Below are 11,371 nucleotides of genomic sequence, written 5' to 3'. Positions count from 1 at the left end.
GCCTAACCTCTTCCTAGGAGTGTTCTGAGCCTGGAGTGGCGCTGTGGGTTCATGCACCAGATTGCAAAGCCATTTGAACTGCTAGGTCAATGGTTCAAACTCATCAGCTGCTCCTCAGAAACCCTATATAGGGCCACTGTGGGTCGGAACCAACTCAATGGCACTTAACAACAACAAAAAAGAACACTGAAGGAGCTCTGGTAGCGTAGTGGTTACGAATTGAGCTGCTAACCTCAGGGTCAGCAGTTCAAAACTACCAGCTGTTCCACGGGAGAAAGACGAGGCTTTCTGCTCCAGTAAAGATTGACAGCCTTGAAACCCTGTGCAGGATTGCTGTGAGTCGGAGCTGACTCTACGACACATAACAAAGAGCATTGAAGGAGCGCTCATGGTGCAGTGGTTAAAGTACTTGGCTACTAACCAGAGTTAGCTGTTTGAATCCACCAGTTGTTCCATGGGAGAAAGATGCAGCCATCTGTTTCTGTAAAGATTTATAGTCTTGGAAATCCTATGGGGCAGTTCTCTGACCTTCAAGTTTTCTATAATAAGCCTGAATCAACTTAATAGCTGTAGGTTTGGTTTAAGAGTTAAGAGTTTGGGGCAAGTTCTATAACCATCAGATTGTTCCTAAAGACAGCTGGTGTTTGCAGGGGGAAGGGTTGAATAGTGCTAGCACTCAGGATAATTTCTTTGCCAGGGCATCTGGGGAAAATGACCAATGCCACTCTTAAAACTGTTCTCCTGGCAAGCAAGGCCAGACGGCAGGGGCAATGGGCCTCAGAGGAGCTTTCCTTTGCTCCCTCAGAGGGCACAGGTCCAAGTTGCAACTAGAACTCAGGAAACTGAGTTCCAGCTCATCTCTCAGGGACCTACTGCAGGTTATTTATCTTCACTCACTCAAGTTATTCTTCCCCTAAAAGCTACACATCACTTGGCTGAGTTCTCTTTTCACAAGGGTGTTATAGGGCTGTGGGAAAAGACATAAGCCATTCCTAACTACCCAGTTTCATAGATTAACATGTGCTGAGTCCATTCTAACGTTTAGTGATCACACACTAGTTGTGCTCCATAGGGTGTTCTTGGCTGTAATCATTACGGAAGCAGATTAACCAGCTGTTTAATTCCAGCCGCTTTAAATCCTTTTGAAAACTATAAAAGTTTTGCCTTTTAATCCTTCATTCCAGGATCACCTTCCTTCTGGCTGTACTCCAAATCGCACTTGAGTTGTCCCCATTGCCCTAGGCTGATAGGTATATAGGAAACGTGTGATCATTTTGCTAACTGCCTGAACACAAACATCGGAGGTGAACCTGAGGCCTTGACCAGTCAACACGAGTAAGTACAATACACCCCAAACTACTGTTTGGGGAAATGTGTATGTTGATTCTCTCCCTTCTACATATAGTTGACAGTTAACTGTAGATGAAAGTCCTTTGATCTTTAGAATCCTGAGGCATTGAGCTGCCCAGGGTTAGCTGATCAACCACACTGAATGTTTGAACTTGTCTGGTATTTCAGTTGTCAGCCCAATTATAACCTAACAGTGTTACTAACTTGAGACAAATTTAACAGTTTTCATGATCCAATAGGTATGCCACCCTGAACATACCTGTCACTTCCATTTTCAGATACCTTTACACTGAAGTGAAGGACACCTTGCTTTAAAGCCACTTGCTGCCCATGTTTTCGCTTGGCTTGATCTAAGGCAGGAGCATGGGGCGGGAGGGGAAGAGTTAGCCAGTTTCAATTCCCATTTCCCACTTGGCAGTGGAGCCACAGCTCCATTTTCTCTTTCATCTTCCTACACTCTCCAGTTCAAGTCTCACCTTGCCTAGGCATCTCCCCTCATTGTTACCCCTGCACTTTTGAGATGTAACAATTTACTTAGTAGGCTGTGAATCCCCTAGAGGGTAAGTACTGTTTCTACTCAACTTTGAACTCCGGCTTATTCAGTGTGTGTGGTACACAGGAAATAAATGTTACTGAATGAGCAGGTGACTCAATGCATCCACCAGAACTGGGCTCCCAGCTCACCACTGGTAGGAAATGTCTCCTCTATGAGCAGTTTCTCTAGTACCAGGGGAAAGCCAGACTGAGTTGTTGAAGACCTGTGTTGCTTGTGGTGACTGGTACTCAGCACTTCTGAGACAGCTAGTTGGAGCTGGCAAGGAAAGGGGTGGGAGAATAGATCTTACAGCTGGAAAACCGTCTCTTGGCACACCAACAGGCCCAGGTGATAACTGTTTGTTAGTCTCTGGCCTTAGGAACATGCTCTAAGCGCCTACCCAACCCTAAAACGACAGTCTGGAAGTAAATAGTCTCAGTAAGGAAGTAAGTTAGTTGATAGAACCTTCAGGATGGAAAAAAGACGAGATGGGGATGGGGACGGGTGGAGAAAGGAAGTTCACCCAGATGTAGCGAAAATCTCCTCTCCAGGAGTTTAAAATGAGAGGGGGCCTTTAGGGGCAGAGCTTCAGAGACACCCGGGCCCCTAGAGAGCAAGATGTGTGTGAGACTGGGCTTGAAAGGCTTGGCAGGGGGTGGAGAGGCAGCCGCTCAGGAAGGAGGCTGGGCTCCCATCTGGAGAGCCAAGGGGCTGGGGCTGCTGAACAGATGGAGTGAAAGTTGCAGCTGGTAGAAATGCACTTTCATGTGTAAAGTTTGATCCTTGGGGAATTGTGGTCTCCAACTCTGAAGGCAGAGGGGGGAAGGAGGGGGAAGAGCGGTGCTCCATGCTCCACCTTCCCCCTCACCCCCTTCGCCATCCCAATACTAAACAGGGGCTCTGGGCCAGGATTCAAGACACCAAGCATTCCTCAGGCACCCCTTTTAGGAGACAGAAGCTGGCAAGGCAACACCTTGGCAAGAGCTGGAGTGGTAAACAGCTGAAGTGCTTTAGTAGCTAAAGGTGCAGTGAGCTAGGACGAGGTAATCCAGCCTCCCCAGGAGGGGACCAGGTGCTCAGACAACAGAGGTGAAGAGAGGAAGTCACATTCATAGGCTTTTCAAAGCTATTCACCATGTGCTCATGGACCTCTGCTCTAGTCTTGGTCACTTGGGCTGAAGGGGCAACAGTGGGGAAGTGGGAAAATAATACAACTGACTCTGAGGCTCTGGGCTCATTTTACCTCACCCTCAAGAGCAGCTTCTTGAGGAAAGAACATGCCGTTAACGTTTCATACTTGCCTACTAGACTTACAAGAGAAAGTGGTTTTTGTATTCCCTGGCTCTAACAGAGCCATATGTCCTAACACATCTTGTCCCTCACCATCCATCAGAACAGAGGATGTCGGTGTAATTGTATCATCTATAGTTCCTCCCTCTAATGGCCTGGGTCCTGGGGAACAATGCTCCAGCCGCCCGCTTAGCCACCGAGAAGAGCAGTTTGCTACGTGCACAGCGCATGCTGCTGCCTCTGCCTTCTCTCAGCTAGGTCCATCAGGGACAGAAACCACCAACTCTTGTCTTGTTCAAATCCAAGATTTCTTTTTTAAATATATATTTTAAAAAAAGACTGGAACCCAGTCTCTTGTTTCTATTGAGTCCATTTTCCCAAGCGATGTCACTTTTTGAGATAATAAGTTAAATATTTTTGGAGTGGAGGTAGTGCCCCTCTTCCTAATGGGACGTCTTCTTGGCTCCTTTCCCAAATTTGGCATCGAGACCAAGTCCTAAGGAAAGAAAGAAAATGAGCTCAGCTTTACGGGAGGGAAATGAAACCTACCAATAACTGGGGGGAGGGGGGGAAACGGGACTGGAATATTAATATCAGATTGGAATATTAATGTCAAAACGGAATCCTGGTGTGGCACTGAAGGATAAGCACTGGGCTGCTAACTGCAAGGTGAGTGGTTCAAATCCACCAACCGCTCCTTGGAAACCCTATACAGGGTTGCTATGAATTTGAACTGATTCAATAGTACTTTACAGCAACATTAAAACACTGATTTGAAATAACTTTGCCAGAGAATATACAATGGCATAAGTGAAAAAAGTCAGCAGATAATGGCACTCACACACACACACATGAGAAGGCTTCAAACGTTTGTGGACAAACAGAATTAAAAGAGAAAGGAATTTTTCCACAAACGTTTTGTAGTCCTTATGTGAATTATAAAAAGTATACAAAATGCAGCAAGATTTTGTGTTGTTGTATGCCGTGGAGTTGGTTCCGACTCAGTGACCCTGTTTAGGGTTTCTGAGAGCAGCTGGTGGGTTTGAAGTGCAGGCCTTTGGGTTAGCAGTCCAGTCCTACAGCGCCACACCAGGGCTCCAGTTCACCCATAATAGGGACTAAGCCTAACAATTCTGTCCTGCTTAGCATCTGGGGAAATCAAACTCAGTGGACGAAAATACACTAAGATGCTTGTTAGGAAGGCTAGCTAGAATTAGTGATTTCTTTTTTTTCTCTTCTAAAAGGGCTTTCTCTAAAATAACTATCTAAACTTCATAATTATACTAGAAAATGTTTGGAAAAAAATCTGAAGTACCATTTCCTGTCCCCGTGTGTGGTAGGGAGGTCTGCTCTGGATGGTACTTACCCAGGAATACCAGCACAGTGCCCACCCACTGCATGGAGCTGATGGGATTGGCAAAGAGGATCACTGAGGCTAAAATGGTGAAGAACTTCCGAGTTGTAGTAATGATGGAGCAGGTCAGGGGACCAAAATATACAACTGTCATGAAGATGAAGCTCTAGAGAGGAAGAGAAAAAAGGTAGGGTTGGGCTAGTTCTTGGGTATCTGCCATGAGCTTGAAGTCTGTAACAGAACATCAGGGCTACTCCTGCCACCCCAGGCTCCCAGCCTGGCTATCTCCTCTCAAGGTACTTACTTGACCCAGGGCACTGGTCAGAGCGAAGAGCAAGATGTTTGAGATGATGGCAGGGTACCTCTCGGCAAAACTCAAGAACTCCCAGAGTTCTCCAGTGAACAGGATTCCTAAGGAAGACATGTCAGATGATGAACGGTGCCCACCCGCACACATACCCGTACTAGGGTCACTGTGAAGGACGGGAGAATGCCTAAGGACTGAGTCTGTACTGTGCCATCATCGTATAACCTGCCTCTGCCCTTTCCTGACGAGAGGAACTAATAAGATTCAATTTTGTGGGAAAGCCTTGGAAACTAACAAGTTACAAAAATAACACAGAACTACAGTTGAGATTTAAAGCAGAGATGTGGTGACACTGATCTGCACATCCTAGCTCAAGGCCACCTCCAGCCATGTGTGGTCTCTTCCATTGACCCTACATTGTTAAGAGGCATCGAGTCAGTTCCCAATCATAACGATCCTATGTTGGGTTTTGGAGCCTGTAAATTGTTACAGGAGTAGAAAGCCTCAGCTTTCTCCCAAAGAGCGAGTTGTGGGTTCAAACTGCCAACCTTGTGGTTAACAGTCCAGTACTTCTCCTATAGTGCCACCCTCTCCACTCACCCTATGTTGTTGTTGTTGTGAACCATAGAGATCCTGATGACCATGTTTAGGGACTGGTTGCTGAGTTTGAATGGCTAACTTTGAACGGTTAACAGTCCAGTGCTTATCCTACAGTGCCACACAAGGATTTCATTTACCCTATGTTGTTGTTGTTAAGTGCCATTGAGTCAGTTCCAACCCATAACAACCCAGTATAGGGTTTCCTAGGAGCAGCTGGTGAGCTTGAACTGACCTCGCAGTTCAAATGGCTTTGCAGCCTGGCACATTACCCACAGCACCACACAGGACTCTTCATTTTCGCTATTGCTGTTGTTGTTAGGTGCAATCAAGTCAGTACTAACTTATAGCGACCCTATGCACAGCAGAACAAAACACTGCCCTATAGTACTGTATAAAAAATGCTTTCTACACGTGCAAAACCTACAAGACTAGGAAGCACTGATTTAAAAGCAAATGCATTCATGTTATTCAGTAGCACCTAAAGTCTGCTTCCTGCGAGCCCCAAGCCAATGTCTTATCTCTGTCTTATGAGTCACCCCCTATATTTCACCACTGTGTGTCTTCCCACATTTGGTACAAGTAATAAGCAGATCCCATTGGTGAAGGTTTCTTCAGGACTCAGGGGCCTGGACACAAGGCATCTTGAAACTGACGCAGGTCCTTGAATTGGTTAAAGTTGGTAACTGGCAGCAGAACGTGGGACCAGCAGGACCAGGGCACTCTGCCCTCTGGTGCTACGTGCACAGCATAGCAGCACTGCTCCTTACCAGCTCCCAGCAGCAACGTGGACCAGAGGTTGATGTTCAACATCATGTGATTGGAACCTGTTTGGTAATGAGCCCGCATGTGGTCCTGGGAAACGCCTGTCAGTCCATCCAGGGTCAGAGACAAGAGCTGGAAAGAAAGGGTGCAGCCTGCAGTGACAAGGACAATAGGGTCCCACCCTGACTTGGACCACAGTTAGATCACAGGATCTAACTCTCAGGCTACTCAGAAAGAGTCCTCAGCACAAGATACTGTTGTTCTTGTTGGTAAGTGCCGTCAAGCCGGTTTCAACTCATAGCAACCCTGTATAGGGCTTCCAAAGAGCTTCTGGTGGGTTTGAACTATTGACCCTACAGCCAAACTTGGCAAGTTATGGGTGATGGAGGAGACCACACTAGCCCGCCAACACTGGAGTGACAAGCTTAGTGAGCCACACAGTCATAGTGTCATCGGAGTGGAGCTGGAAGTCTATCACTTCCCAACACAATGCTATGGATGTGCAGTGTGAGCCCTCCCCCCACCCCCTAACTGAAGCTGGAGAGGGAAAATTGAGTCCCAGCAAGTTAGCCTCACTGCCTGCACTGGAATCCTAACTCTGCCACTGAGCAACCACATCACCATGGGCAAGTAGCTCCATCTCTCTGTGCCTCAGTTTTGTCATCTATAAAATGAATAGTATCTACAACAATATTATCTACATTAGGAAGTTTATTCATCTGCTGCCTTCGAGTTGATTCTACCTCATAGTGACCCTATAGGAGAACTGCCCCACAGGATTTCCGGGGCTGTTAATCTTTTGGGAAGGAGACGGCCTCATCTTTTTTCTGTGGAGTAACTGGTGGGTTTGAACCACCAACCTTTTGGCTAGCAGCCCAATACATATCCCACTGCACCACCAGGGTGCCTTGTCATAAGGTGATTGCTGAGTTTTCACTTGAAACAGTGCCTAATAAGCAGTAAGCAATTGTTAACTATTTTTTTTTTTTTTTTAACTCCAGTTTCCAGGTTTCAAGGAACACCCCAGTGGGGGCCACACGACTCCCTCCCTTTATGTTCTCAGGTCTCATGACCTCACACCAGGGCTTAAGATACAGAACTTGGAGACGTATCTTGCCCGGAAGAGACTTGTAGCTAAGGACTTCAGGGAGCCTGCTGTAAGACACAAAGACCAGAGCTAAGGGTAAAGGATATAATTTCCTTTAAGCCATATAACTGGTCTTCTGCTGCCCAGGTGGAAGTAGCCCTCAGCTTGCAGAAAAAGGCTGCCCACCCCACCAGGACCACATACCAGAAGCAGCTCTCCATAGCCAACTGTGTGTTCTTCCATCCCAACAACTTTCTTCGGCTTGTACATAAAAAGGGCCACTCCAGCAACAATTAGCAACACACACAGATACTTGGCCAACGGGTACTTCTTCTTCAAGAGGGTCACCCCAAGGAGCATGACTATAGGAAAGAAACAAAGTGGAATATTCAGGCACCCATGGGTAACTACCCAACATCTCCCTCCCAGGAGTCAAGACGAAGCTACAGAAGAAAATAACACCTGAAAAGGAAGGCCTACAAAGGACAGGTGGAGGGTGCTAGGCTGGCACCTACAGTGATGATTGAGCAACAGACTTGAGTAAACAGGATCCAGCAGAGAAGGTAGAGAACAAAGGTGAAAGGTCCTGGAAGGAACAGGACCGGGTGTGGAGTGGTGTGGAAGTGTGAGAGAAAAGCTGAAGAACAATTTGGGATGTTGGGTGCCTAGTACAATGCACACCCGGGGACACTGAAATGACTGACCACGTGAAGCAGACTAGGTCAGCCCACAGCACAGGAACGATACAGACGGCAGGATGTGCAGGGGCAGGGCCAGGAGTCCCTGGAGATGCCTATGATGGGATGATGGAGCCAAGAGGATGCAGAGCTCTAGTAGAGGAAGAGACAGTGAAATTGCAAGATGAAGACTGTATTCTTCTGCTTACCTGGAATTGGCTTGCAGGATTTACCAAGGACCTGAAATTAAATTCAGAAACAATTTCTGAACACATGTGTGAAGTGCCAGGTACTGTGCTAGGTACTGGAGGGAGATAGATGAGGATTGGCTCAGCTCGGCTCTGTCCCAGGGACTTCACCTCAGAGAGCAGCCCAAGCCCCCACCACTAGCAGCCAGCTCTGTGGTGCTACACACTCTCAATTTTTCACACACACTCTTCTAGGGCTGCTGTCTGTTTGTTTTTTAATAAAAGAAGGGATGAAGTCTTAGTCCTCTTCACACCACATCTGAGTCAACCCTCATCCCACCTTGAGGTTTCACCTGAGTTGGGTAGTTGACAAACTGTAGTGCTGAGTTGCTGGAAACCATGGCTCCCAGATAGGAGATAGAACAGGCAGCATAGAGCCAACTCCGGGTACGATCCACCCTGACAGTGTCAAAAAACTGGATCACTAGGAGAAAACAAAGAATATACAGGAGAAACCTTGTAGGGCCAAGGATGGACTTGTGAGCAAAAGTAGAAACCACAGAAAAGGAACTTGCCAACTAAGACCAAAAGGTCACAAAGAGCACAAACGATTTCTGTCCTCTTACACTGGGCTATCTCTAAAGATTATTCAGCTCTTCAATCCAATTTAAGCTTAACTCTGTTAGGGGAGGAGTCAGGGGATGTTATTCAGTCCAAGAGATTAATTAACCCAAGGAGCAAGGAGAGAAAACTTAAACCATAAAGGAAAAGTCAAAGGGACAAAGCAAAAAAAAAAAAAAGTTCAGATATTCTCAATGGAGATTTAGAACACAGAAGACTCATTCATTGAACATTTTGGACTCAGAAATTGGTCTAATTTAAGGAAAAAGGTTTTACCCCATTCCAAGGCCCTTAGTTTATAGAACACAGAGGGGCTATGGGAGCACTAAAGGGGTGAAGGATGTTCAAACTAGATCCTCAGGCTGAAATACCATCAATGCCTAACACCCAAGAAGTAAGGGCACACATCAGGTACTATCTAGGTACTCACAGATCTTGGCAAATGCAGCATTGATCACACATTGGATGAAGACCAAAGTTAAGGCAAAGGTGAACGTCTCTTGCTTGGCTCCCTCCCCATACTTTCCTCTGGTTCTGAGAAAAAAAAACACAGAAGAAAAAGAAAGGCGGATTAATATATTTCTTCCCTCCTCTCATGATAATGACTAGAGCTTTGAACTTATCTTGTTTACCTGTATGTAAAGAGAGTACGGTAGGGATCACTCTCTTGATTTACAAAAAGGGGCTGACTTTATTGGATCTAGAAAATAAGACATCCCAGACTGCTGATCCCCTTGCCTAGAAATAAGAATATCCATAAAAGATGGAGCTAGGTAAACGTGGAACGTTAGGTAGTGAAACCTGAACCCAAGTCTGAAGGAATTTACCTAAGGGCAGCAAGACCAACGGCGGAATAATGGTGGCGCTGTGGGCTAGGCATTAGGCTGCTAACCGCAAGATCAGTGTTTCTAACCCACCTGCCACTCCGTGAGCGGAAGATGAAACTGTGTTGTCCGATCCCATGAAGATTTACTGTATCAGAAACCCCATAAAGGATCGTTATAAGTCAAAGGGACTTGATGGCAGTGGGTTTGGATTGGCAGGCACCTGGAAGCTTTCACGATGTGTTAGCCTGTTGTTGTTAAGTGCCGTCGAGTCGATTCTGACCCATAGCGAACCTGTATTATAGGGTCTCCAAGGAGCAGTTGGGGAGTTTGAACCACCGACCTTGCAGTTGAAATGACTTTGGACTCTGACGCATTAGTCCACAGCGCCACACTAGGATTCCTATGTTGTTGTTGTTGTTAAGTGTCGTGGAGTCGGTTCCGACCCATAGCGACCCTGTACAGGGTTTCCGAGGGTGTAAATCTTTACGGGAGTAGAAAGCCTCATCTTTTTCTCGCGGAGCGGCTGGTAGTTTCGAACCGCTGACCTTAAGGTTCGCAGCCCGATTCGTAACCAGTACGCTAATAAAACTGGGTGTAGAAATCTCATCCTGTCAAATTTAGGCTTTTAAAACCAGCAGAGAAAAAGAAGGGAAGGGAAGAAAAACAAGATCTGGAGAATCCAGAGACCTACTCTCACGTTTTGGAATTCTGGGGAGGCTCAGTCTCGGCTGCAGAAGCAGCGGGGTGCTGAAAGGACTGGAAACCTGGTGTGACGACACCAGGAAAGCCTAGAATCAGCGTTAGAAGCCCGCCAACGAGACCAGGGGCTGGGGAGGGGATGCTGCGTTCCAGCCCCCGGCATCCACTCACATCTTTTCCTGCAGTATCCCATAGTAGAAATAGCAGACGAAGACGCCCAGGAAGCAGAGAGGCAGGCGCAGCCGGTCGGGCACCAAGGAGCTGCTAGCGGCCATGAGACGCCCGGACAAGCCGACCGGAGCTCCGCTTACAGCCGGTGGCGGGAGCAGCGGCGGCGACAGCTCCAGTCGGACATCGCCGACCGGCGGCGGGGGCCTCATAGGAGCTGCAAGCGACTGTCGCTCCGCAGGTCCCAGAAGCCACCATCAGAACTGCCTGTTCAGAGTGGCCGAGGAGAAAAACTCCAAAGAACCCAACGTTGCTTCGAAAGAAAGAAGATTCACGCCACTGTTTTAGCACCATCACCCTTTTTCAGGGGAGTCAGGTGCCCTGAGGTTAATGACTCGACATTGAATTTTTCCGATAAGGCAATTTGTAGGACAACTGCGAACTAGAGCCTGACGGGGAGGCCTAGTAGGTGCTCCGGTGCGGAGTGATGACGTATAGAGATGTGGAGGTCGCCAATTGGTGGTACTGTACGAAGGCAGACAAGTGGGCGGGGAGGAGGAGGTACAGTTTGCAGAGCAAATGAAAGTGTTAGCAATACGTTTTTCCCAGTCCGCGGACCGGCATCCGCTGGGTCCTAACTTCATGAAACTTCCAATGGGGCCTCACCGCCCTCTAGCTGCAGCCCAGCGTCAGCGACTCTGCTCCGTCAATTTTACCTGGAAGAGCGTTCAAGGCCTCCTCCCCTGGACACAGCTCTAGGTTGGCTTCTAAGAAAGAGAGCAGCGCAGTCAGCCTCTTCTGGTAGATCACTTAAAGGCCGGGTGATCTCCGCGTGTCCTTAAATTATACGAGACAGTTTCCCCAGTGTATAAACTAGGGTTCGTTGGTAATAGCCACCTTGTCTGC

General features: G+C 47.4%; 1 protein-coding gene across 1 annotated transcript; it reads right to left on the bottom strand.

The window, feature by feature from the left end:
* Nucleotides 1–3,490: 3,490 nt before the first annotated feature.
* On the bottom strand, nt 3,491–10,678 carry SLC35B1 (solute carrier family 35, member B1). The gene is made up of 9 exons (XM_006832482.1): nt 10,469–10,678; nt 9,202–9,305; nt 8,504–8,634; nt 8,172–8,202; nt 7,490–7,647; nt 6,204–6,330; nt 4,834–4,940; nt 4,542–4,695; nt 3,491–3,671 (listed from the first exon to the last, which is right to left on the bottom strand). The coding sequence occupies exons 1-9, from the start codon at nt 10,675–10,677 to the stop codon at nt 3,619–3,621; spliced, it is 1,074 nt and encodes a 357-aa protein (XP_006832545.1). The 5' UTR covers nt 10,678; the 3' UTR covers nt 3,491–3,618.
* Between the last annotated feature and the right edge of the window lie 693 nt (nt 10,679–11,371).

Source organism: Chrysochloris asiatica, unplaced genomic scaffold (genome assembly GCF_000296735.1).
Source record: "Chrysochloris asiatica unplaced genomic scaffold, ChrAsi1.0 scaffold00007, whole genome shotgun sequence".
Classification (NCBI taxonomy): Eukaryota; Metazoa; Chordata; class Mammalia; order Afrosoricida; family Chrysochloridae; genus Chrysochloris; species Chrysochloris asiatica.
This window is presented reverse-complemented; position numbering and strand designations above follow the sequence as displayed.

Excerpts from the sequence above, each read along its gene's own strand:
- SLC35B1 (XM_006832482.1), bottom strand. The coding sequence starts at position 10,677 with ATGAGGCCCCCGCCGCCGGTCGGCGATGTCCGACTGGAGCTGTCGCCG. Across the intron at positions 8,635-9,201 it reads TGCTGCATTTGCCAAGATCT|TGATCCAGTTTTTTGACACT; the intron begins GTGAGTACCTAG and ends GTTTTCTCCTAG. Across the intron at positions 3,672-4,541 it reads CACTGTGCTGGTATTCCTGG|GACTTGGTCTCGATGCCAAA; the intron begins GTAAGTACCATC and ends TTCTTTCCTTAG.